The sequence below is a fragment of the Cryptomeria japonica genome, chromosome 10, assembly GCF_030272615.1.
Source record: "Cryptomeria japonica chromosome 10, Sugi_1.0, whole genome shotgun sequence".
Classification (NCBI taxonomy): Eukaryota; Viridiplantae; Streptophyta; class Pinopsida; order Cupressales; family Cupressaceae; genus Cryptomeria; species Cryptomeria japonica.
Window position 1 is genome coordinate 627820253 of NC_081414.1, and position 23019 is coordinate 627843271.

At 36.8% G+C, this 23019-nt stretch overlaps 1 protein-coding gene across 1 annotated transcript in view; it reads left to right on the plus strand.

The window, feature by feature from the left end:
* The window catches only part of LOC131036169 (DEAD-box ATP-dependent RNA helicase 8), a 102565-nt gene extending 82707 nt beyond the window's left edge, over nt 1-19858 (plus strand). The window contains exons 3-9 of the mRNA XM_057967989.2: nt 8746-8980; nt 10151-10389; nt 17789-18040; nt 18457-18637; nt 18750-18838; nt 19007-19080; nt 19183-19858. Coding sequence (XP_057823972.1) covers nt 8746-8980; nt 10151-10389; nt 17789-18040; nt 18457-18637; nt 18750-18838; nt 19007-19080; nt 19183-19261 — 1149 coding nt within the window. The 3' untranslated portion in view covers nt 19262-19858. The remainder of the gene's footprint in view (nt 1-8745; nt 8981-10150; nt 10390-17788; nt 18041-18456; nt 18638-18749; nt 18839-19006; nt 19081-19182) is intronic.
* Nucleotides 19859-23019: the final 3161 nt, after the last annotated feature.

Consider the following 23019-nt stretch of genomic DNA (forward strand, 5'->3'; position numbering starts at 1 on the left):
ACCCTTCCAAAGGGTCCAGAGCGAAAATCCTTATACACCTCAATTTCTTCTTTGTCCAAACCAATTTCCTAGTTTTTAAGGCATGTTTGGAGGTGTTTTGAAATGTTCTAGCCTTAGGGAGTGATTAGAGTTGGGAGAGATGATGGATTTTAGCCTAAAAATTAAATTTCGCTCTTGACCCTTCCAAAGGGTCCAGAGCAAAATTCTTGAAAACACTCATTGTCCCATTAAATGAGGTCAGGAACTTGGTGGAGATGCAAAGAGAATGATCTATGTTTGCCTCCTAGAAGAGATTGGAGTTGGAAAAATGAACAATCAAGCCTAAGACATGATTTTCGCTCCTGACCCTTCCAAAGGGTCCAGAGCGAAAATCTACCTGGACCTCATTTTCTTCCTTGTTTGATCAATTTTTTTAATATCCAAGGCATGTTGAAAGGAAGAATGGACATGTATTTGCCTTTAGGAATGTTTGAAGGCGATGAAAGGTGGAGATTTTGTCCTAGAAAAGGAAATTCACTCCTGACCCTTCCAAAGGGTCCAGAGCAAAATTCTACTAAACCACCTTTTTTCCAAATTTTATGCCAAGCCTAGTACAGACTAAGGTGAATTGAGATGGGAGAGGTCCCTAGGGATGACTTTAAGTTGCTAAGAAATCATTGAATTTGAACGAATTGTGCAAAACCAAGATTTTCGCTCCTGACCCTTCCAAAGGGTCCAGAGCGAAATTTCTAAAATCATCTATTTCCCTTGCAGGTCAAGTCAAACTTTGGGTTGTTATGGCTTGGATGGGTGTGAGGAGAGGTGTTCTTGCCTTATGAAGTTGATTGAAGTTGAAAGTATGGAGGAATAAGCTCAAAACAAGATTTTCGCTCCTGACCCTTCCAAAGGGTCCAGAGCGTAAAACCCTAAAATCATCCTTTTCTCCAAAATTTGTGTGAAGACTGGCCTAGACCAAGGTGAGAAAAGCTCTGTGGATTGCCTTTGAAAGATTTTTGACCATCAAAAATGTGAATTTTGAGCTAAAACATGAATTTCGCTCCTGACCGTTCCAAAGGGTCCAGAGCGAAATTTTGGATAGGTCTTGTCCCTGGCTAGGTTTTTTGAGCGAATTTTCCTTTTCAAGGCTTTTGAGGATCAAGCAAATGTTGCCAAGTTGAGAAATGGATTTAAAATAGGAAGTCTAGAAGGAGCAAAGTGAAAGAAATGGAGTTGAGTGAGGATAAACAAGCAAAACATGAATTTCGCTCCTGACCCTTCCAAAGGGTCTAGAGCGAAATTCCTCAAACTACCTATTTCTTCCTTGTGTCAAGTCAGGACTTTGATTCCTAAGGCGTGGTTGAAATTGGAATGATGTTACTTTTGCCATGCAAGATGAATTGAAGTGAAGAAGAGGGTGAATTTTGACCTAAAGAATGAATTTCGCCCCTGACCCTTCCAAAGGGTCCAGAGCGAAATTCTCAATTTCACCTAGTTTGCTCATGATGAGGGTCAAGTTGTGGATTCCTAGCCTTTGGTGAGGACAAGGATAGCGTATGCTTGCCTTGGAAGGCATTTTGGAGTAAAGACATGATGGAATCTGTCCTAAAATGCAAATTTCGCTCCTAACCCTTCCAAAGGTTCTAGAGCGAAATCCTCAAAAACTCCATTTTTCTCCAATTTTGAATCAAGCTTGATGTTGGTTGAGATTAAAGGGATCCTTAGACATGCATTTGAGCAAGTTGTGGTCACAAGTTGTGAAGATTTTGTCCTAAAATGCAAATTTCGCTCCTGACCCTTCCAGAGGGTCCAGGGCGAAATCCTTTGAAACTCCTATTTTTCACCTTGTTTGAGCTAGGCAAAGGGCTAGTTGTGAGATTATGATGAGAAGAGGTTTGAAGGCTAGGCCTAAGATTATGAAATGATGAAGTGAGGTCTAAATTGGTCAAGAATGCAAATTTTGCTCTTGACCCTTCCATAGGGTCCAAAGCAAAATTCTTATAGGGCCTGTCCTTGGGGAGGATCTTGAGCAAACTTCATTTTAATATCTTCTTGTTGGTGATTTAAGGTAGGAAATGCTATGTTAGAATGAATTCATTATGTGTCCTTAATCACCTTTTGGTTTGTTTTGTAGATGGAAGAAGACCAGGCCAGGGAAAGGACGACCTCTTCCAATCCATCATCATCAAGGACGTTCCACATGCAAAAGGGGAGGACTCAAGATGCTTTGAAGCATTGGAAGACTAGGGGCGTTCAAGGAGTTCAAGTTAGCCTCAAGACCTCATTCTACCACAAGATGACAAAGAAAGGCTTTGCCAGCACTTCAGGGCGAGATGTGCTACTGGAGAAGGAAGACTTGACAATAAGGAAGCCTAGTCAAGCAAAAGAAGTACATCATTCATCATATCAAAGACAGAGGAGGATCAACCAAGTCACAAGCGTCAAACAAGGTGGCATCCCAGTCATCACTCCAGTCGGATTGGTCCATCTCAGCATGACCAGATTCAATGTACCTAATTTACCGGAGGCGGCACAAACTTCGAGGCACCTACTCCTGCTTCCTATTGGTCCTCACTCTTGGAATGTAATTTTCTCATTGGCTAGAGGAAGTTTGTTGTAGCAAACCCTAATTAGGGTTTCTATCTTGTAATCCTAGCCATTGATTCTAAATCATCAAAGCTGTCTATTTGTAAAGGGTTTCTCTATATAAGCCCTGGCTCCTCATTTGTAAAGGTTAATAGTTGATAGTGGGTGAATAGCTAGTTAATAATAGTGGGTTAATAGAGAATAGATAGTAGTGAATAGTTAGAGAGTAGTGTTGTGACGTTTTCACACATCGCCCCATTGCAAATGGGGACCCCCTACTTTTTTGGCCCTCCTGGTGTTTTTGGGGTCTTTTCGCAGCAGTCTCGTCAGTCTCTCTGCTTTGCAAGTGTTTGGGGGTCATATTGATTAAAATCTGCTTTTTGTTTGAGCGAATTCCGCTAAGTCAAGGACTCGTTTTGTGAATTTTAGGGTTTTTGCCTTATGTCCTAGATTTTAGGGGTTCCTGTTAGGGTTTTGGGAAAACTAAGCATACGACTGGAATCAGGACCCTTCAAGGGACCTCCCAGTAAAATTTGAGCCCAAACGGAGCAACTTTCTATTTTTAGAAAGTCCCTATTTTTTAGGGATTTTTACGAGTCCCGGAATGTCGCCATTTTGCCAAAAATCAAACTTACTATTTTTAGTAAGTTTCTATTTATAATAAGTCATTCATGCGTCCTATTTTAGGCTCTAACTCTGACATTTTGGAAAGTTTCTATTTTGGGAAAGTCTATTTGTGGCAGGATCAGGTTAGCAGACAGCGAAGAATCAACATGCACAATCACTTCTAAATCTAGAAAGTTGAAAGCAGACAGGCAGGGGTCTAAAATGGCTAAGTATGAGAATCATCCCTGAAGTGGAAGGCACAAAATTGTTCTAAGTTTGGAAAATCCACCTTCAAAATCCCAAAGTGGCATCTCAGCACAGACAGTGGTCAAAATTTGGCTAAGTTTGGATCTCCTATTCCAGAAGAGGAAAGCAAGCATGATCATCCAAGTCTAGAAATTCACATCAATCCACCAATGTCATCCTGATCTGAAAATGGCCTGAAATTTGACTAAGTCTGGAAATTTGGAAGATCTTCCAAAATCCAGAATTTGCATTATGATTCCTATGGACCTGAAACCACTCTCAAACATCCTGAAAGTATATATGAAATATAACTTAAAGTATAAGTGGCATCTTCAATATGTCTTTTTCCGAAAGGAAAAAGACATATTGAAGATGCCACTTATACTTAAATGTTATATTTCATATATATATCCTGACGAAGAGCCTGAAATAGTGGAAAAATCCACCTCTCCATGGACATCTCCAAAATGCGCCCAGGTATGGGCTAGGGCACTAAAACCAAGAATGCTTTCACAACTGCAATTTTCCATCATTCCTTGGACATGGCAAAAATGCGCCTAGGTCAGGCTTGGGGCGCTAAAACCAAGAATGCTTTCACAACTGCAATAATCCATCATTCCATGGATAGGGCCAAAATGTGCCCAGGCATGGGCTGGGGCGCTGAATCCAAGAGGTCATTCACAAGTGCAAAAATCCATCATTCCATGGACATGGCCAAAATGCGCCCGGGCATAGGCTAGGGCGTTGAATCCAAGAAGCCATTCACAGAAAGAAAATTCATGAATCCTTGGCGTGGTAAAATTTCACCCAAGCAGAAAATTTGAAATTTTGCCTAAGGCACGGAATCCAAGGAGTCAAGGAGGAATAAAAAGAAGAATTCCCCTCGGGCGAATTTTTAGTTATGCTATTTTTAGACATCAAATCTCAGCCAAATATGGAAATTTTCATAGATTCAGAATCGGGGTGAAATTCTTCACCCAATGAACCTGGCTCCTAAATTTTAGGAGGATCCCTAAAAAATAGGGATGTTGAAAGGGAGACATGGACAATTCACAAAACAATGAATTCCTTCCTTCATAACAAAATTCCAGGAAAGATGAAAATTTGGCTAAGTAATGAATTCCTTCCTGCAGACATAATTCCAAAGGTGAAAAATTGACTAAATGTTGGAAATTCATTCCTTCATGACAGAGTTCCTGAAAAAGGTGAAAATTTGGCGCTGTATTGGAAATTCCTTCCTTCAGGACAGAATTCCAGGAAAGATGAAAATTTGGCTGCGTATTGGAAATTCCTTCCTTCGGGACAAAATTCCAAGCAAGGAAGAAATACACCCAAGGATGAATTGAACATAAAATTTCTAAGGCAAGGAAGGAATCAGGGATGAACTGAACAAGAAATTTCCCCTCTAGGGAAAAAATTTGAAAAATCCATTCTCGAGCATCAAATCACATCCAAATTTCAAAAGTTTTACAGATTTGGATTCGTAGGAGAATTTTCTCTCTCCTGGATTGCGGAACCCTAATTTGGAAATTTTCCTAAAAAATAGGAAATGTGCAGAATTGATGAAGAAACCTTCTCTGAGCAAGGAAAGTTGAAGAGACTTAAAGAAAATTCTTCCTGAATCGAATTTTCCCTCTCCAACAATTCCAGATGTGCAGGAGTGGATGTACGACGACAGAGTCCATTTGCATGGCAAGGATCTATTGAACACGTGGCAGTAGAGTGGTGCATTCATTATTGGAATATTTGACCAAATGGCGACCCAGTCATTGCATGTTGAATTTATGGTAGATTCCTTTTGCATGTGGAAATGATGGATCATTTATGACATAATGGGGTGATTTTTGCATGGATGAATATTCAACGCATGTTGGACGAATTTGAAGGAGGTGGTGCATTTAATGCACAATGGATGCTATTTTGGGTACTTTTGAATTAATTGTATATGGGCATGATGGGTTATTAATTGGAGATTCCCACCTTGTTGCATCATGTGTGGAGAATCTTTTGGGCAAACCCTAATTAGGGTTTTGCATGTAGCCAGGGCTTGAAGCCTATATAAGGGGTGACCCCCCTCATTTGTAAAGGAGGGAGCTTTGTATGAAATTGTTGCGATAAGTTTTGAGATAATAACAGTGAAACATTGTTCTCTGATGGTGTCCACTTAAGTTATTTTTTCAAAGCTTGCATGGTTTCACCTTCCTCACTTAGATTAGAAGTAGTAAAGTGCTTTGATTTCAATGGAGAATGTAATGGTGTCTGATGAATTTCCATGGTTCATACTTTTTGTATCTTGCTGATTGTAAGTTGCAGTGTAAAGTTAGCCTGAGCCACTAAACTTGTGCTAAGTTTGGTTGTGGACAGTCGTTTGGATTGCGCCGTTTTGGGTATTCAAATGCACTTTCTCGATTTGAAAATCCTTTAATATCCTCAGAAGATTGCACCGGTTCTTGCGGAGTTGTAGTTGAACTTGGCGAAGCAGAGCTTGGTTTATTTGAAATTTGTCCACCAAAGCACTATTCATTGTTATCACTGCCCTTAGGAGTAGATTTAGATCCTTCTGAACCCTTTCCCTTTTCTTTCAGTTCATTTTAGTCCATTCGAAGCAATAGCATCGCAAAATTGTCATATCCGATGATGGAGTTCCAGCCACAGCAAAGAAGTGAAAGAACGATGCACACGTAAGGCCCCTTGGATTACCAGCAATCACATCAGCCAACTGAGTCATGTCCACGCATTGAAGGAACCTTGGAGTCGATTATTTGAACTTCTTGCAATCTTAGCATGCAATCGTACTTTGATCAAGAGAGAGTGAAGTGACCGTTTGACAACTTTATTCTGTGTTAGACACAGTCATAAAAAACACGTCAACAAGTAGGAAATAGTTAGAGTAGAATAGAAAGAGAAGGCAAAGATTGTTGGCAAGATGTTGTTGTAAAGGACTTGTAAGCTTCATTGAAGAAATGGTGAATTCTATGGGTCGATTCAACAATTTGCATCGTCTCTATATTTCTCAAATTTGATTTCATGTTATTAGATGAGTGGAAGAAATGTGTATGATCGATGGTGAAATTTGTATAGCCATACTACTAGCAGTTTGTTGATTGCAGACTTGCCTTGTGTAGTCAATTGGAATCATTCAGCTTAAGCTTAACTTCAATTGTCGCTTCTTCATTGATATGCATCAGCCTGATGGTGTCCATGCCTGTAGCGGTGATCTAAACATCATAAAGCTTTCCTCAGAAGATCGCACTAACCTTGTGGAGATTGTCCTGGGATGTCAAAGCAAGACTTAGTTAGAATTTCATCAAAGGTCATTCATTGCTCTTACATTCTTAGTATTATAAATAGATCTCGTTTCAACCCTTCTCCTTTTTCCTTTTTTTCAAAATCTAGGACTAGTAAAATCTCACGTTCCAGCAATATCCAAAGCAAATCAGACGTTCAGGTCGTCGAATGTAAGTCCCCTTGTGATTCGAGCAAAATCACATCGTACCGCAAAGAGCTTATCCACACGTAGAGAACCTACATACAAGAACCTTGGAGTTGCTTCGATTGATCCTTCGGCGAAACCTTCAGCAGTCGGGAAACTTTGTTCAAGAGAGGATAAGGTACCCTTAGGTATTTTATTCTGTGTTCGCATGTGTATAAAAGACACATCAATAGCATTTTATTCTGTGTATGAAGTGCAAAAAACCACATCAACAAAGACACTAGGGGAATTGGTTGGGATCTTGTTGGATGAGATGGACGTAGACCATGACAGTTGCAGAGACTTAGAGGAGGACTTTGATGTAGTGTTAGGAGATGGAGATTAGGGGCAACAATGTATTTTAATTTTTTGTTTTTCATATCGTAATTAACAATGAAACTATATGGCAGCTGTGTAGCCTTTGGGCATTTTGTATGTTATTTCATTAATATCACAAACATATTGACAATGAATTCTGAATTATGAATGCATATTGAGTATTGACAATGAATTTTGAAGTTGAACACAAATGTTGTATGTTAAAACTAAATATTATAAATTTAAAAATGTTTTCATATGCATGCTATATCCATGTTTTCATATGAATATAATGTATATATGCATGTTCTATCCGTGTTTTCATATGAACATTTAAAATTTCCCTAAAAATTAAAAATTTTCCCTACATTTTATATAGCCATCCCCTTTGCTGTCCCCTATTGTCCCCAAAATTGGCAAAATTTTTTGCTGTCCCGGAAACCCGTCCCCCATTGTCCCCATCTCGGAAACTCGGGGTAACCTTGATGCGAAGTACTTTTCCTAGCAGACATTGATTCTTTACATGACTTAAAAAATTGATTTCTATATATTGTATGACAATTATAGTGCTTGATATTTTTTATGTACTCTTGATATTGATGACACCATAGACGCTTAGTGGAACTTTTTGATGTAAAATACTTGAACAAAAAAGCCTTATGCCATGAGTGTGTGGAATAGTACTACAACAAAATTATCCTTTGCAAATTGTTTTGTTGCCTTTAGTGTTTGTTTGGATAGTTGCTGAAAGGAGCATGTTTGTGCATCCAAAATTTTGGCAAGCCAAACATGTTCATAATGTGGAGCAGGGCTTGATCTTGATTAAAGTAACATAACACTACACATTTTCCAATAGCTGACCGGTTTATGTGTACTCCTAGCTGGAAAACTCATTGTAAACTTTGAGTTTTTCTTGTATGAGGAATTTTCCATTAGCACTAAAGTCGGAGATTTAGAAATTTCTTCAGCAAATCTGAGATTGAGCTCTGTGATAAAGTTTTGTATATATCATCATTAACAAGGGATGGGGAACACAACAGTGAAGCCAGTTGCTGCACTTGGTGAATTTATGTGTTAATTGTTCTGTTATATATGTATCAAAGCTTATGGATCAATAGATCAGTGAGCTGCATCTGTTATAGTTATGCTTTTAAAGAGATGTTAGTGTATTATCTTGGATCTTTATTTCCTAATGAGGACAGGAAATTCCCTAACTTATGTATGCTTAAAAAACACACGTTCTGCCTTTTGCTAGTTCACCAAGTAAGAATTTTACTACCATTGCTGGCAATTTATCCTTATGATACAATATGCACATACAAAGGACCACATATAAAATAAACACTGATAAATGTGATGAACTCCTATTTACCAACTTAAAGTAGCTTAGCTTTCCATTAAGCGGTTTAGTTGTTACACGGTGCACCTCTTATAGTTGTTATACTTGCATGATTTCTGATTTTAAATATATTGTCTTGGCTTTCAACTGCTTTATAGAAAATTACTTTTCTATACTAACACTAGCTTTCTTGTACTATTAGGATGTAACTGCTACCAAGGGAAATGAATTTGAAGACTATTTTCTTAAGCGAGAGCTACTTATGGGCATATATGAGAAGGGATTTGAAAGGCCTTCTCCAATTCAGGAAGAAAGTATCCCAATAGCTTTAACTGGAAGTGATATACTAGCAAGAGCAAAGAATGGGACTGGAAAAACAGCTGCCTTTTGCATCCCTGCCTTAGAGAAGATAGATCAGAATAAAAATTCTATACAAGGTGTTCCTATAATTTTATTTTTTGTGGAATTTAAACGTGCTAAAATTCCATGTGCATGACTCCGAGCTGTCATTTCTTCTATAACTCTTCTTTTATGTACATTGGTAATTATCACAAAGTTAGGAGACCCACAAAGTACAAAATGCTTTTTAAGTGATGTTTACTGGTGACGAGGATGTTATCATATCAACTTGCAACCCAAAGTGTGCTTTTGGATTGACAAAGGTTATGAACCTGTTTTGTCTTACAATTCTTATTTAGTTGAGGATTATCAAACACACAACATGTTTCAGCTTTTTGTTTTGAATTGGAGCTGCCACAGTCAACATTGTCTAAATCATAAATGTTTTTATCTTTTTTGGAATTTAATTGTCTAGTACAATTAATTCTTGATGGTTGATTTCCATCGTTAGTCATTTCATCTGTGATACTTTCTCTCATTTGCTCTTAAAGACATCTGTTTTAATTATTATTTGCAGTTAGTGGGCATCATTGAAAGCTTATTAACAATCTACATGATTAGCATTATACGTCCTTTATGACACGGTAATTTTACAGCATTCAATGTTGAAATTTATTAGCTTTTTGTCAGTGAAGTTTGACTTTTTTTTGTTTTGAAGCTACGTGTTTTGTGGCACATAAACTCTCTGGTAAAACCTGATGCTACTAAAGCTTTTTGTCTTTCTTGAAAGATTGCCAATTTATCTTTTTTCTTTCACCTCTCAGTTACTGTCCTATACTACATCTCTAAATAATATATCCTGTTGTTTATAGAAATCAAGGTTACAAACAGGAGAATTTCTGGAATGAATCATAGCATTTAATTTTAATATTGTGAAAACCAAACTTTTATTTGCTACTACTGCTTTGAAATGGTCACATTTAAGTGGTAGTTTGGGTAATTATTAATGCTTTCAACTAAATGATGAAGGTAACAATTGTCTACTTATATTACTGATTAGTAATGTTTTTAAATGGCAGAAATTTGTTGTGAGGATTCATAGGTTGGATTCATATTGGCTTTCTGTAATTTTATGTTTAAACCATGGAAAGCTGGAGGACTGAAAAAGTCAGTTTTAGTGTTCGATTGAGGACGTAAATATTCATCCAACTGCATTGCTTTTCTTTTGGCTTTCTTGTGTTACTAAGCTGTATGAACTTTCTGTGCAGCTCTCCTATTGGTTCCGACAAGAGAGTTGGCACTTCAAACATCGCAAGTATGCAAAGAGCTTGCCAAGCATTTGAAAATCCAAATAATGGTTACTACAGGAGGAACTAGTTTAAAAGATGATATCATGCGGTTGTACCAGTCAGTACATCTACTAGTTGGAACACCAGGCAGAGTTTTGGATCTTGTGAGAAAGGGTGTTTGCAACTTGAAAGATTGTACAATGCTTGTCATGGATGAGGTAATGGGACTTTTTGTTCGAATCACAATTATTTTTTGGTTACACATTGATTTGATTGAATGAGGTATAACACTTGATTACATCAATGGAAGCCTTGATTATAATTATATTTGCAATGTTGATTGTCAGCATAGGTTTTTGATCAACATATTTTTGTTTGGAGCTGTTAGTTTAAGTATAAGAAAATGTGAAGTCTCATGCTACATCTTTGAACTTGGTTTCTGTTATGCCTTCTGTTTGTTTGAGTTTCTAAATTATGGATTTTGCTAAATATCCTTTTGGTTTATCATACAATATTTACTATCCGTTGTGACCTTTTCACACATTGCCCCATCGCAAACAGGGACCCCCTCTTTCCTGCTTTTTGCGTTGGTTAGTTTAGGGTTTTGGCAGCATAATGGGCAATTTTGAGTTCCCATGCCCGAGTCTCGAATTTTTGATCATGCCTAATTGTCGTTTAAGGTTTTGAAGTTATAGGATCAAGTGCGTAAAAGTTGAGATTTTAAATGATCCTAGTTTTTGTCTAAGTGTAAACCTTTTGAGCGTTAACGTGTTTTTGAACATCCTTGTCGGTGATTTTTAAGTGCTAAGGTGTTTTAGGACTTTTAGGAGTTGTTTTCTCGCTTCTAGGAAGTTATTCAAGTTGATTTTGCACTTTATCCCGATAGGTTTCCTTTTGTTTCGCCCAAATTTTGGTAAATTTGCCCAAGTCCTGATGCGTTTTATTGAAAATTCTAAGTGTCCAGATGATTTTGAGTGGTTAAACTGTTAAATTCCGGATGAAAATCCATGTTCTAAGAGTCAAAATGTCAAAATTTCTTATGGGAGGTGCTCTTTCCCCCACATTTCCGATGACCCATAATTTGCCCCCATTCAAAATCTTGACTGGTGGTGAATTTCCCTTGGATTTCTTATGGACCTCATTTTTCTCTCACTCATTATCTAGACATGGGACGATTTTCCACCAGGATGGTAAAAATTTGGCACTGTGTGGGAAATTTTCTTGACAACCCACGATTTTCCACCAGGACTGCGGATGACTTTGATGAGGACTAAAATGATGATTCCTGATGCCTATCGATTTTCCACTAGGACTTTTGTAACGAGATTTCATGGATTTTAATGCGGATAGTGATTCCAGACCTTAGACAAATTTCCACAAGTGATGATTTTAATGATTTTGGGTCTGGATAAATGTCCAAATAGGGGTCGATTTTCCCCCAAGTTTGGATTGGAATTTTCACTCTAGACATAGATCGACTTTCCCCTGGAGACAATTTTATACAAAGTTGATGAATTTTTATTGGGATATTTATCCCACTAGGGGCCGATTTTCCTCCAGATGTGAATTTTGATCATTTTAATTATTTTTTATTTGGATTTTTTAATCCAAATAGGGGTTGAATTTCCCCATGGGTCAATTTTGGATCAAATTTTAAAATCTTTTTAATAAAGTGACCCAATTTAATTGTTTTTAATACGTTGATGATTATTTAAAAAATAAAAACAATTAATAAATGATTTGCAATCAATATTAAATGATTTTCACCTTGTAGAAGCAAATCGATTTTCCCCAGGCAAGTATAAGTAACAAAGTTTTATCCCACATTGCTTGTGTGGTGAAAACTCAAGGCAAAAACAAGTTTAAAAGAGGAAGGTCAGCATTATAATATTATTATTATTGCCAAGTGTGTTGCTGATTTGGGCGAATTTCTCCAGCTAGGCGAATTTGGTGAAGTGTCAAATTGACACCGTTGAGGCTGAAAGTGTGCTTCATTGTTTATTTTCTTCCTTCCCAGCCATAGGCAATTTATTTTGGAGACCATTGGAGTGAGTTAAGTTGCAGATTTTTCAGATTTGGCGATTTTTTTAAGGTGGTGCCATTCCCTCCTAGCTGGGCGATTTTGGTTTGGGGGTCATTTTCCTCCATTTTTGGGTGCATTTTCCTTGACCATTGCTGGCGCCATTGCTGGAAGTTCACCATTGTTGTCTTCAGACCTGATGTTTCCACCTTTGCTGAAGATTTTCTACCTCCATTGTTGGCTGGGCACGTCATTTTTAGACATTTTATTGACAGCTCATTTGTGCCTTAGACGATTTTGTCCAGGGCTGTTCGGAGAGGTTACATGTGTATTCTCAAAGCTTTTAAGTGCTGTTGCAGATCTGAAACTCCATTGTCAAGGGGCTGTCCTCAGAAAATATTTATTTCCAGCCACCTACCTATTTGGGCGATTTCACTTGGAGTGCATTTTTGTACCATTGCTTGGTAATTTTATGAATTTACTATCATTCCTAGAGTTGCTGGTAAGTCTGAAAACTCAGACTTGTATTCAGACTGAAAATTCACTTCCTGCTCTACATACGTGCTCAGATTTGTTCATTTTTGCCTTGGGAAATTTATTTTTATCGTAGATTTTGCATAACATGTGATTGCAACATGATTTTAATGACTGATTTATAGAGTTGCAGCTTGTCTTCAGACTTGCTGGTAGCCATTGTTGACTTGGGAAGGTGTCCTCAAACAACTTTTGTGTGAAAACACTACTTTTCACAACTTTCCTAGTCCATTTCCCGATCCGGTATACTCCTTTGCACTCTAATTTGGATGAAATTTTTAAGTATAAGGAGGTATCTTTAGACTTTGCTAGGTCTGAAAATTGATGATTTTAATAAAGTTCATGAAGGTTTCATACCCTAATATTGTCAGATTTTTGATCTATTTTCAAAATTCATTTAAAATGTGGATAAAATTCTTGATTTCTATCCATAAACTTGTCTAAATCATTAAGAAATCAGAACTTATTCAATTCTGAAAATAGTTATCAGGATAAATTTTTTGAAGTGTCTAACTTCCAGCTTCATACAGGTGCAATGTCGAAGTTCGGAATTAGCATTCGAAGGGAACAGTAGAAGATTGTTGAGGTAGGATTCTATCCAAAATCCAAGATGTCGTCCAGATGGAAGGAGATTACAGACACAAACATGCATTTCTTGAACATGGGCCAGATGCGGCAACAGATGTTTGGAATTGGAAGCCAAATTCCTTCCCCAACTTATGTAAACATTATTAAGAGTGGTATTTATCATGCCGTTGGATTTCCGCAATCCATATAGTGCAGCGAGTTAATCTTGGAGTGTGCACGACGTTATGATCCTCGCTCCCGAACGATCAAGACTCTTAAGGGTGCCATCATGAAGAAAGATATAAGAAGAAGATGGATGCATGCAAGACCGTAGTGATCAAGGAATAGATGATCGAACCTAGGTCTCATCATTCCAAGACTTCCAAGACACTCGTGCACAAATTTCAAAGATGAATATAGTGACTTAGTATTCCTGCTTAACCGAGTGTTGGGATGCCGCAGGGTGCGATATATGATGGATAGACGTTCTATTTCGTCCAGGATTGTCTGAAAGGAACACATATTAATTTGTCAAAAATTACAAGTGACCATTTGGATTTTTAGTTGAGGAATGTGGAGAGATCCAAGTCATTCGCCATGACTTCCTACCTGGTGTATCTACTTGCACGATTTGTTACCTACAAAGGATTGATATGCAGAGGTGAAGTAAGGTATGGACAAGGGCAATACATGAGTTATGAATGCTATCCACAACTGAACATGTATCAAATTGAAGATTATAAGAGAGTGAATGATGCATTCACTATGTACATAATGCGAATGTTGCAAGGTGGGATGCACAAGAGGTTGTCCAAGGAGGCAACAGAGCTGATAGAGAAATATGGATCATGGTACATACAGTTTCCCACACTTACATACCTAAGGATTCATGGATTTCAATCCAAACCTTGCATGCTTCCTATATATCCTATAGACAAAATGATATTATTGGAGGTGGTGAGACAACTTTTGGAGCTTGATTCTATCTAGAGGGACAAACATAGAACGGGCATGTCATTCCCTATTTCGGTGGGGAAGACATTGGAGATTTGCCAATCTGCCGCAACAACTAGCACAACAATTGAAGAACTTGCATTCTATCACCTTCTGACATACAAAAGAAGAAAAAGGTTTGATCCAAATAAGAAAGTTGGAAGGATTAGGGGAGATAAGTTCATCCACAAGGTAGACTTAGAAGATTATTGGGCCAACTTGATGGACGAGCAAGGAGTGAAAAGAAGAATGTGGTTTAGAATGTCAGTGGATTTATGAGGAAGTGTGGACTTTTCCTTGTTCTTGATCAGATATTAGATGACAAGGATCATACACATCCACAATATGAGAATGAAATGAACAAGGCTATTCTATTGCCTATTTGGTCAAAACAAGAAGTGACAGATTTGAATGTATTGATGAGAGGTCTTGAGTTTCTTTCGAGGATGGGTAGACAGTCAGATGAACAAGTTAGTTGACATGGGTGTTACTTCACTTATGAAAAGATGAAACATGAAGAGTCCTCTTCCGAAGATGATCAAATGACGATCAGTGATATCAGGATTCATGTAGATGAGGAGAGTCAAGCTCCCAAGCGAAGGAAGAACACACTAGGAGAAGTCAAGGCTAGAGGGAAGAAGATTGAGGAGGTTAAGAAGAAGAAGCAAAAGATTATCATTCCTTCACCTCCCTTTAGTGTCTTATCAGTTAAGGAAGTAGAAGTGCCAGAACAGAACAAAGAGTTTGAGCAATGTTCTACCAATTACCGGAGAATGTTCAGGATTTACATGCCACAACTACATCTGCTCCACCTAATGAAGATGATGATCAGTCATGATCTCCTACGGTCCTCTTGGAGGTTAGTTTGGGGAAGAATGTATACGATTTGACCAGAGATGATCTTGATGATGATGATGTTATCTCGACGTTGAGAGAGCTTGATCAAGAGATATGTCTTGATGATGGTATGGAGATGGCCGCTATTCATAATTGGCTGATGAAAAGTATGGAGATGGCCGCTATTCCTAATTGAGGTAGAGGCACAACCTATTGACGATATTGATGACTACTTAGCTAGGAGCAACAAGGAGAAAGAACCTAAGAAAGATGAGATTTTGTCACATATAGCTAAAGATGAGATAGGAATGCAGATTGCATTGGTGGTTGTTCCTATTGAAGATGTGACAACGAACGTTGCTACTCCCATGGATTTTCAGATTACTTCAGTTGCCCTTGGCCGTACTACAAAAGAGCAAGAATTTCAAGAGGTTGGATACTCTCAGGGCAATCAGTGCGAGATTGGATCGAGAGATTGAGAAAAGAGAGAAGTACAAAGAAGAGAATATCAGACTTAGAGAGTACATTGCAGGGATAAGGTGTGAGAATCCCACCCTTATTTCCCCTATTGTAGTTGATCGTGGACTACATACACATTATGAGGCAACGAGAGATACACACTCGAAAGTGGAGAAATGGATTGAAGATACAAAGAGACAAGCGGATGATTTCCTTACTCTTTTTGTCCAGGCTTTTGACAGGACAACATGGCTCATGTTCAGGATACAGTATTTGGAGGGAGTTTGGAAAGAATTCCAACGTATTCAAGAGAAGACTATTCGACGGCTCAAAGCTTTGAAGAAAATTCTTGCGTCCACATTGATTAAGGAGAATATTGTGCATAATGGAGACATATGATTTCCATGGCTGGTATTGTTCATTAGCCATGAATAAATCTACTTATGAGAACACACAAAAGAATTGTGCAGAGATGGAAGGATCAATTTATGATATTCAGTCGAAGATCCTTGCCTCAATTGAGGAATTATTGGGAGTTGATGTCAGTGAAGCCAGTGGTTTACACTTAGCAGAGTTGAGAGAGAATCAGTTGGACTCTTTGAAGAAGAGTCAGATGGATGATTTAGTCTCTTTGTTGATTCATGTTCACAGTTCACAGAAGCTTATGCCAGATTGGGAGAAGACCTTGGATGCTTTCTCGGATGCATTGGACGCGATTGATTTACAACATGATACCTTACCGAGCTTTCCATGGAGGAGTTAGATTTTGTATTGGCTAGATTCTTGGATTATGCTGCGAGATAAAGAGGTGCAGGACGAAATCTTCTAGAAGACTCCCTATTTGATGACTACATGTCTTTCTATTGGGCCATATGTCGGTGGCTCCATTTTTCATGTAAACCCTAATTAGGGCAACTCTAGGGCTTTGTTGGCATGATCTTGGTCCTTGATTTTGATTTAGTCTTGGCCATCCATTTTGTATGAGACTCTATATATACCCCATTGCCCTCTCATTTGTAAGAGAGATTTTTGAGAATTGTTGGTAGATGCTGCAGATTTGAATATAAATCATTGTTCGAATTGATGGTGATTTTTGTTTAAGTGTTGTCTTGCATTCAAGGTTCTCAATTTCTCCAAGTTAGATTAGAATTTTAGATTAGAATTTGCTTTCATGTTTGTTAGATTGAATGAAAGAATTTATTGAATGTATTTGTGTGGAATCCATTTATCCATACCACTAGCCTCTTGCTAATTGTAAGTGTGTTGTGCATAGTCAACTGGAAATTTATGCAAACCTAACTTCGATTATTATATGTCCATTGTTATGCATCAACTTGGATGGTATCAATGTTTGATGGTAGTAATTTGAAAATCTATGAAATACACCTTGGATGATTGCACTAAGCTTGTGTCATAATTTGTTCGACTTGATGGTGAGACCTTGCCTAGTTTGACTCCACTGATTTGTTCATCACTTCTTGCATTCTAGGTTTAGAATAAATTTCCTATCCCTATTCTCTTTTGTCCTTTTTTTAGAAAGTCTTGTTAGAATTGAGTCAAGAACTACATTGCCAAATCCTAAGTTATCACACACCCATTCCACATTCATGATAAGTAAAGTTGATTCGAACAATTGTGTAAGTCCCCAAGTGAAAATAACAATTCACATCGACCATTGAGTTACCCACTCGTGAAGACCTGACTGTAGAAACCTTGGAATCATTTTAGTTGATCTTACCCTTAGCATTTGAGGTGATTTTGTTCAAAAGAGGGTAAAGTACTTTGGTATTTTATTCTGATGCTTGCATGTGCATAAAACACACATCAACACTGTCCAAGTTCAGAACCTGAAAAAAATGTTTGATCAGATTAGGACTTATTTAGTTGACAAAAGTTAGTCAAGAATAAATTTTAATACCAAGTCTGCCGAGTTTTATCTGTTTCAAGAGAACTTCATATGCTTTAACTTCTATTGCAATAATAGTTTTGTCTCTGTACCTTAATGCCATAAATATGGAACACTTTTTGTCTCAGAAATCTTGATGCATGAGAAACTATGATTTAATTTATTTACTGTTATGTTCTTGTTTTTGAATGTTTTGCATCTTTGCTCACTGTTTATATTGCAATTTATCACAAAGCAATGTGCTTGGTGGCTTGCAATTATTCTTTCACAACAGATACTGATGGTAGTTCTCATTTGGCAGGCAGATAAACTTCTTTCTCAAGAGTTTCAACCATTGCTAGAGCATCTAATTGCATTCCTTCCAGAAAATCGTCAAATTTTATTGTATTCAGCCACATTTCCTGTGACTGTTAAATCGTTCAAAGATAAGTTTCTGCGGAAGCCTTATGTGATCAATCTTATGGATGAGCTAACACTTAAAGGTATTACTCAGTATTATGCTTTTGTTGAGGAGAGGCAGAAGGTTCATTGTCTGAACACACTTTTCTCAAAGGTTGGTTAATGCTTCATATTATCCCGGCCCTGTGTTGTCCCAATGAAGCTTATTTTAGGAGGAAAAAAACTTAAGAACTTGTTTACATTCACAATTTGAAAAATATTCAATTACAATTATGTTGATGAGTAGTATATGCAATTAGGACTATCTTTTATTTTATATTGATAGGTCAGATAACAATGTATTTAATTGATAGTGCTTAAGAGTGGTATTTCGAGAGCTAGTATAGTAGAAGATTAAGTCATAATGTCAAAGCCCTCCAATGTTTGCCATTCCAATGAAGTTTGCTAATGGTTATAACAATCTCCGCCAATCTTGTCAATATGTAACCGCAAAAGCAATGAAATGATTATCTGTAATTATCATTTTATTTTTTTATTGTTGATAGTCCCATATTTTTATGGTTGTTGCAGCTTCAAATTAACCAGTCAATAATTTTCTGTAATTCTGTCAATCGAGTTGAACTTTTGGCCAAGAAGATCACAGAGCTTGGGTATTCATGCTTTTACATACACGCCAAGATGCTTCAATCTCACCGGAACAGAGTCTTTCACGACTTCCGCAATGGTGCTTGTAGAAACCTTGTCTGTTCAGGTGCATAAATACCTTATACCTGTATACTTTTATGTCATTGAATTTTCATGCTTACTATTTATTTGACTATTTGTATGTCTAGATTTTTTGATATTTCCAAACACTTTGACAGATCTTTTTACAAGGGGTATTGATATCCAAGCAGTTAATGTTGTGATCAATTTTGACTTTCCAAAGAATTCAGAAACCTATCTACACAGAGTATGTTGTTTTCCTATCTACAATTGTGACTGTTGTTTGAGAGTCTAAAGAATTGTGCAAACAATAAGCGATGTTTGATGGCATCTGCCTGTTTCATTGCATTTTCTTTTATACTAGGCTTCTTTATTTAAGTGAACTAAAATTTACATGTCGCCAAATATTTTCTAGGTGGGACGCTCTGGGAGATTTGGTCATCTGGGGCTTGCTGTAAATCTTATAACATATGAGGATCGTTTTAATTTGTAAGTATCATCATTATCGTTGATGTTAACTATCATTAGTAGTGTTGCATAAGTCTGCTTTTTATGCAGTGCACATTCTCAGGACTCTCTATTGTATTGCAGATATAAGATTGAGCAAGAACTTAACACCGAAATCCAGCAAATACCACCACAAATAGATCAGGATGTTTACTGCAGATGATCGTCTGTAAGCAGGAGTATTTGCAAATAGCCAAATACTTTAAATGAGAAAATAGCAGGCTTTCCATATGATTCCTGTTCAGCTATATTCTATTCGTCTAATTACTTTCTGCTATTCCCAAGTACATTGCACTGCAATGAGAAATGTACTTGTAACTTATCTGTTGTGCATTAGGAGTCTCTAGAAACTTCAGTCTGAAAATTGCATAAGTGTGGCCCTTGTGGCATTGTTATGCATGAAATGCTACATGGGGGGACACAATTGTGTCATTCTCCTTTTGTAATTCTTCGGTATTAACTTTCTTGGCATTTCTTGTGATACTCTGTTGAGTATTTCTGTCTTGCTAATATTCTAGGGAGACACTTTGCACTTGGCAAAGTAGTTTTGGGATATGAGCTAAGGCAGATGTCCTCTGAAGTTTGATGAAAGGCAGATGTCCCACTCCCTATTATTAACATCACAACTTCTTTTAAGAGAATTGCTTAGCATGAAAAAAAATCTTATATGTGCAAAAATTTGTACTTAGTGTTCTAAATTTCAGTTTCCCTGATACTTAAAAGACAATTTGTGTCATGTAAATTTAACCTACTTTTTGCATGTTCTGTTGGTTTCTTGTTGCCATCATCTCATTTCTCTTAAAAGGTACTGTTGCTTGATCCCCCACTCAAATGTGAATTCTAACTATAAGAATAATGCTGTTAATAAGACTCTGCTTTTTAAAATTTTTGCTAATGAAAATAGAGAATATTTTTTATAATTAGACAACAAACAAGAATTATGGATGTAAATGATGTCCTATGTGTACCAGCAGAGCAGGATTCAGCCGTTATCTTTGTAATTTCTAACAAAAAGACTTAAAAAGCTAGACATCCATTATGGATGATAACTCTTACCAGCGAACATCCTAGTGTCTATAGCAAAATTAGACATGGAAAATAACTTAATGGTTTTATTGAGTCAACGTAGAAGCCACAAGCCCCCTACTAATCACTTTGGGGGATTTGAACATGGATCTCCAACATGAAAACCTTATGGCCTTGCCATTTGAAAACAACTCCATTGACATTTTAAGTGTTATTTCTAAACAGTAATTCATATTTTACTTTAAGCTATAGTTGTGTTCAAACAAGTCATTTATACTTGGCTTATCAATCATTTCTTTACTTGAGTTTTTATTTTCTTTTACCAATATGGTAATGTGTGTTATTGCTGTCACCGTTACCAATTCTCTGAACGTTGGCTTCAGTGTCGTTGATGTTTTTAAGGGGTTGTATATTGTCTCATCTATGACTTGTTTCATGTCTGTCTACTCCACGTAGAGTTCAATTAGTTAACTTTTGTTAAAAGTGGCATTGTCTGGTTTATAGTTTGTATTGCTTTCTTCTGTTTGATCATCCGATCATTTTCATGACTATTTATTTAGTTTGCAACGTCATTCTGCTACATTTTACGTGATTTAATGAACTGTATTACTAATCTTTAGTATTGATTATTATTCTTCGATAATCAATTTCTTACCAGAAACAATCCATCAAAACTGCATTAGGTAAAACAGTTAAGAATTACAAACACAATTAGAAATTTTAGCAGTTGCTGTTGAAATGGTACAGATACCTGTCTATTGTATTTTAATGTTGTCAATGACAATTAAAATACACATGTATTATCTCTCATGCAATTCGAACTATTTTGGGCTGGACCCAAACATATGTAATGTGAAGACAAATAAATGTAACTTAAGGCTGGGCCCAAACATATGTATCGTGTAGGCAATAAATGGAACTTAGGGCTGGGCCCAAACTCATGTAACGTGAAGGCATTAAATGACAAATAAATAACTTAATTAATAAGCAAGCCGACTTGGATATTGGTGCCAAAGGTTGGATATAAAACCAACAACAAATGAAGTCATTATCATCTTTATCATACATGTAATCTGCTCTCCAATATTGGCGATCTCTCTCTCTCTCTCTCTCTCTCTCTCTCTCTCTCTCTTGTGAAGTTAATGAAGACTCGCCTTGTGCGAATTTGATGCTGATCTTCCTTAGTCATCTGCTACTGGTAAGGGCTACAATCTTCATTGTTATATAAAGAGAAATTCAGATCTGCTAACCTGCTGATTGGACAACAGTCTGCGATAAGTTCACTTGCCTTGTAATTGCCTACATTTGAGATAATACATATTCTACTTTGTGGCTGGGTTTTTCACCTCCAAGAGGGAGGTTTTCCCAGGGTATTGGTGTGTCTTGTCTTGTGATTTCACTGCTGTTACTGTTATGTTATAACTTGATTATTTAAGATTAACATCTGATTGCTTAAAATTAACAGTTGCCTATCCTATCCTATATATATAAAACTTTATGGAGCCATTGCACCATATGTTCTACTTATTTAGAAATAGAAGATATAAGCAATTGAAATATTCATACACAATGTAAAAATGCTTGCTATATTCTATGATGCTAGGCAACAATTCAAATCTTTTATTTGATTCCAAATTTATCGTGTTAGAATTATACTTAAATTTCAATCTTAATGATCTTAGCTATAAAGAAATAGGAGAGCAACAGATGAGCTCTGACGGGTGAATGTTACATCATTCCATTTAGGTCCAAGCCATATAACTGTACCGCAAAAGTTGGATTTCCTCAGATTTCAACAATCTTGCAACATTGAGATAAACTAATCAAAAAACAATAAAATGGAAAATTATAATACTGACTTGTAACTAAAATTTTCGTTAATAACTTAGCTATTTGTCAATATTTATTCAAGTTTATTAGAAGAGGGGGTACTTGGAGACTTTGGAGACGAGTGTCAGTATTGGTATGACAAATTTTCAAAAATATGAGATGCGGAGTCGACAATATATATATATATATATATATATATATATATATATATATATATATATATATAATTTAATAATAATATTCAGAAAATATCATAACATAGAACATTGAAAACAAGAACAATGGTAAAGTCTAACTAATTAACATTAACTTTCAAGTTGAAATACACAAATTTCAAATGTCATTGTTTCAAAATTAAAAACTCACACTACATATTTCATATTAGATTATCATTACTTATTGAAATAAAAAAATATTGATAGTTTGAGGTTAATACACAAATGAAAAACATAAATTAGAAATTTATTGTCTACTTTGCTATGTTTTAATCATCCATATCAAGGTCCTCAGCTAGGATGGTCTCCATATACTTGTCACTTTCTAACTCAGGTTCTTTTGATGGTGGTACATAGTGTCAACACAAGGGGGGAGATAAAATGAACTATGAATGTAGATCAAGTTCTTTGCTTTGTTTGTCTTGATCGGTTCCTGTTTTGTGAATGAATAAAACCATAAGTACTCCAATTTCTCTCACAAGATGAAGAGCTAGCTACTTGTGAGAGTAATTTGATTGGACGTGATTGCAATTCAGGGGATTCACCTCCATGGTTCCACCACCACTTTCAAGGGTCTTTCTTTGCTCGCATATCACATAAAACTTCCATTGAAGAAAAATCACATTGCCCACGTCAAAACTTATTTCATTGACTTCTTATAATTGAGACATCCTTACTTTGACCATAAATATGTTTTATTGCAGCCCAAAACTCCTTCATTACCTCTCTATCCTCGTATAGAGCCCTCTTATTGGTCTCTTGTGTACTATGCCATTTAGAATTTAAGGCATGGGCAACACAAAAAAGGGGTGTGGTAAGTTTGTTCTCTTCCATGTAACTTTTCTTCTAT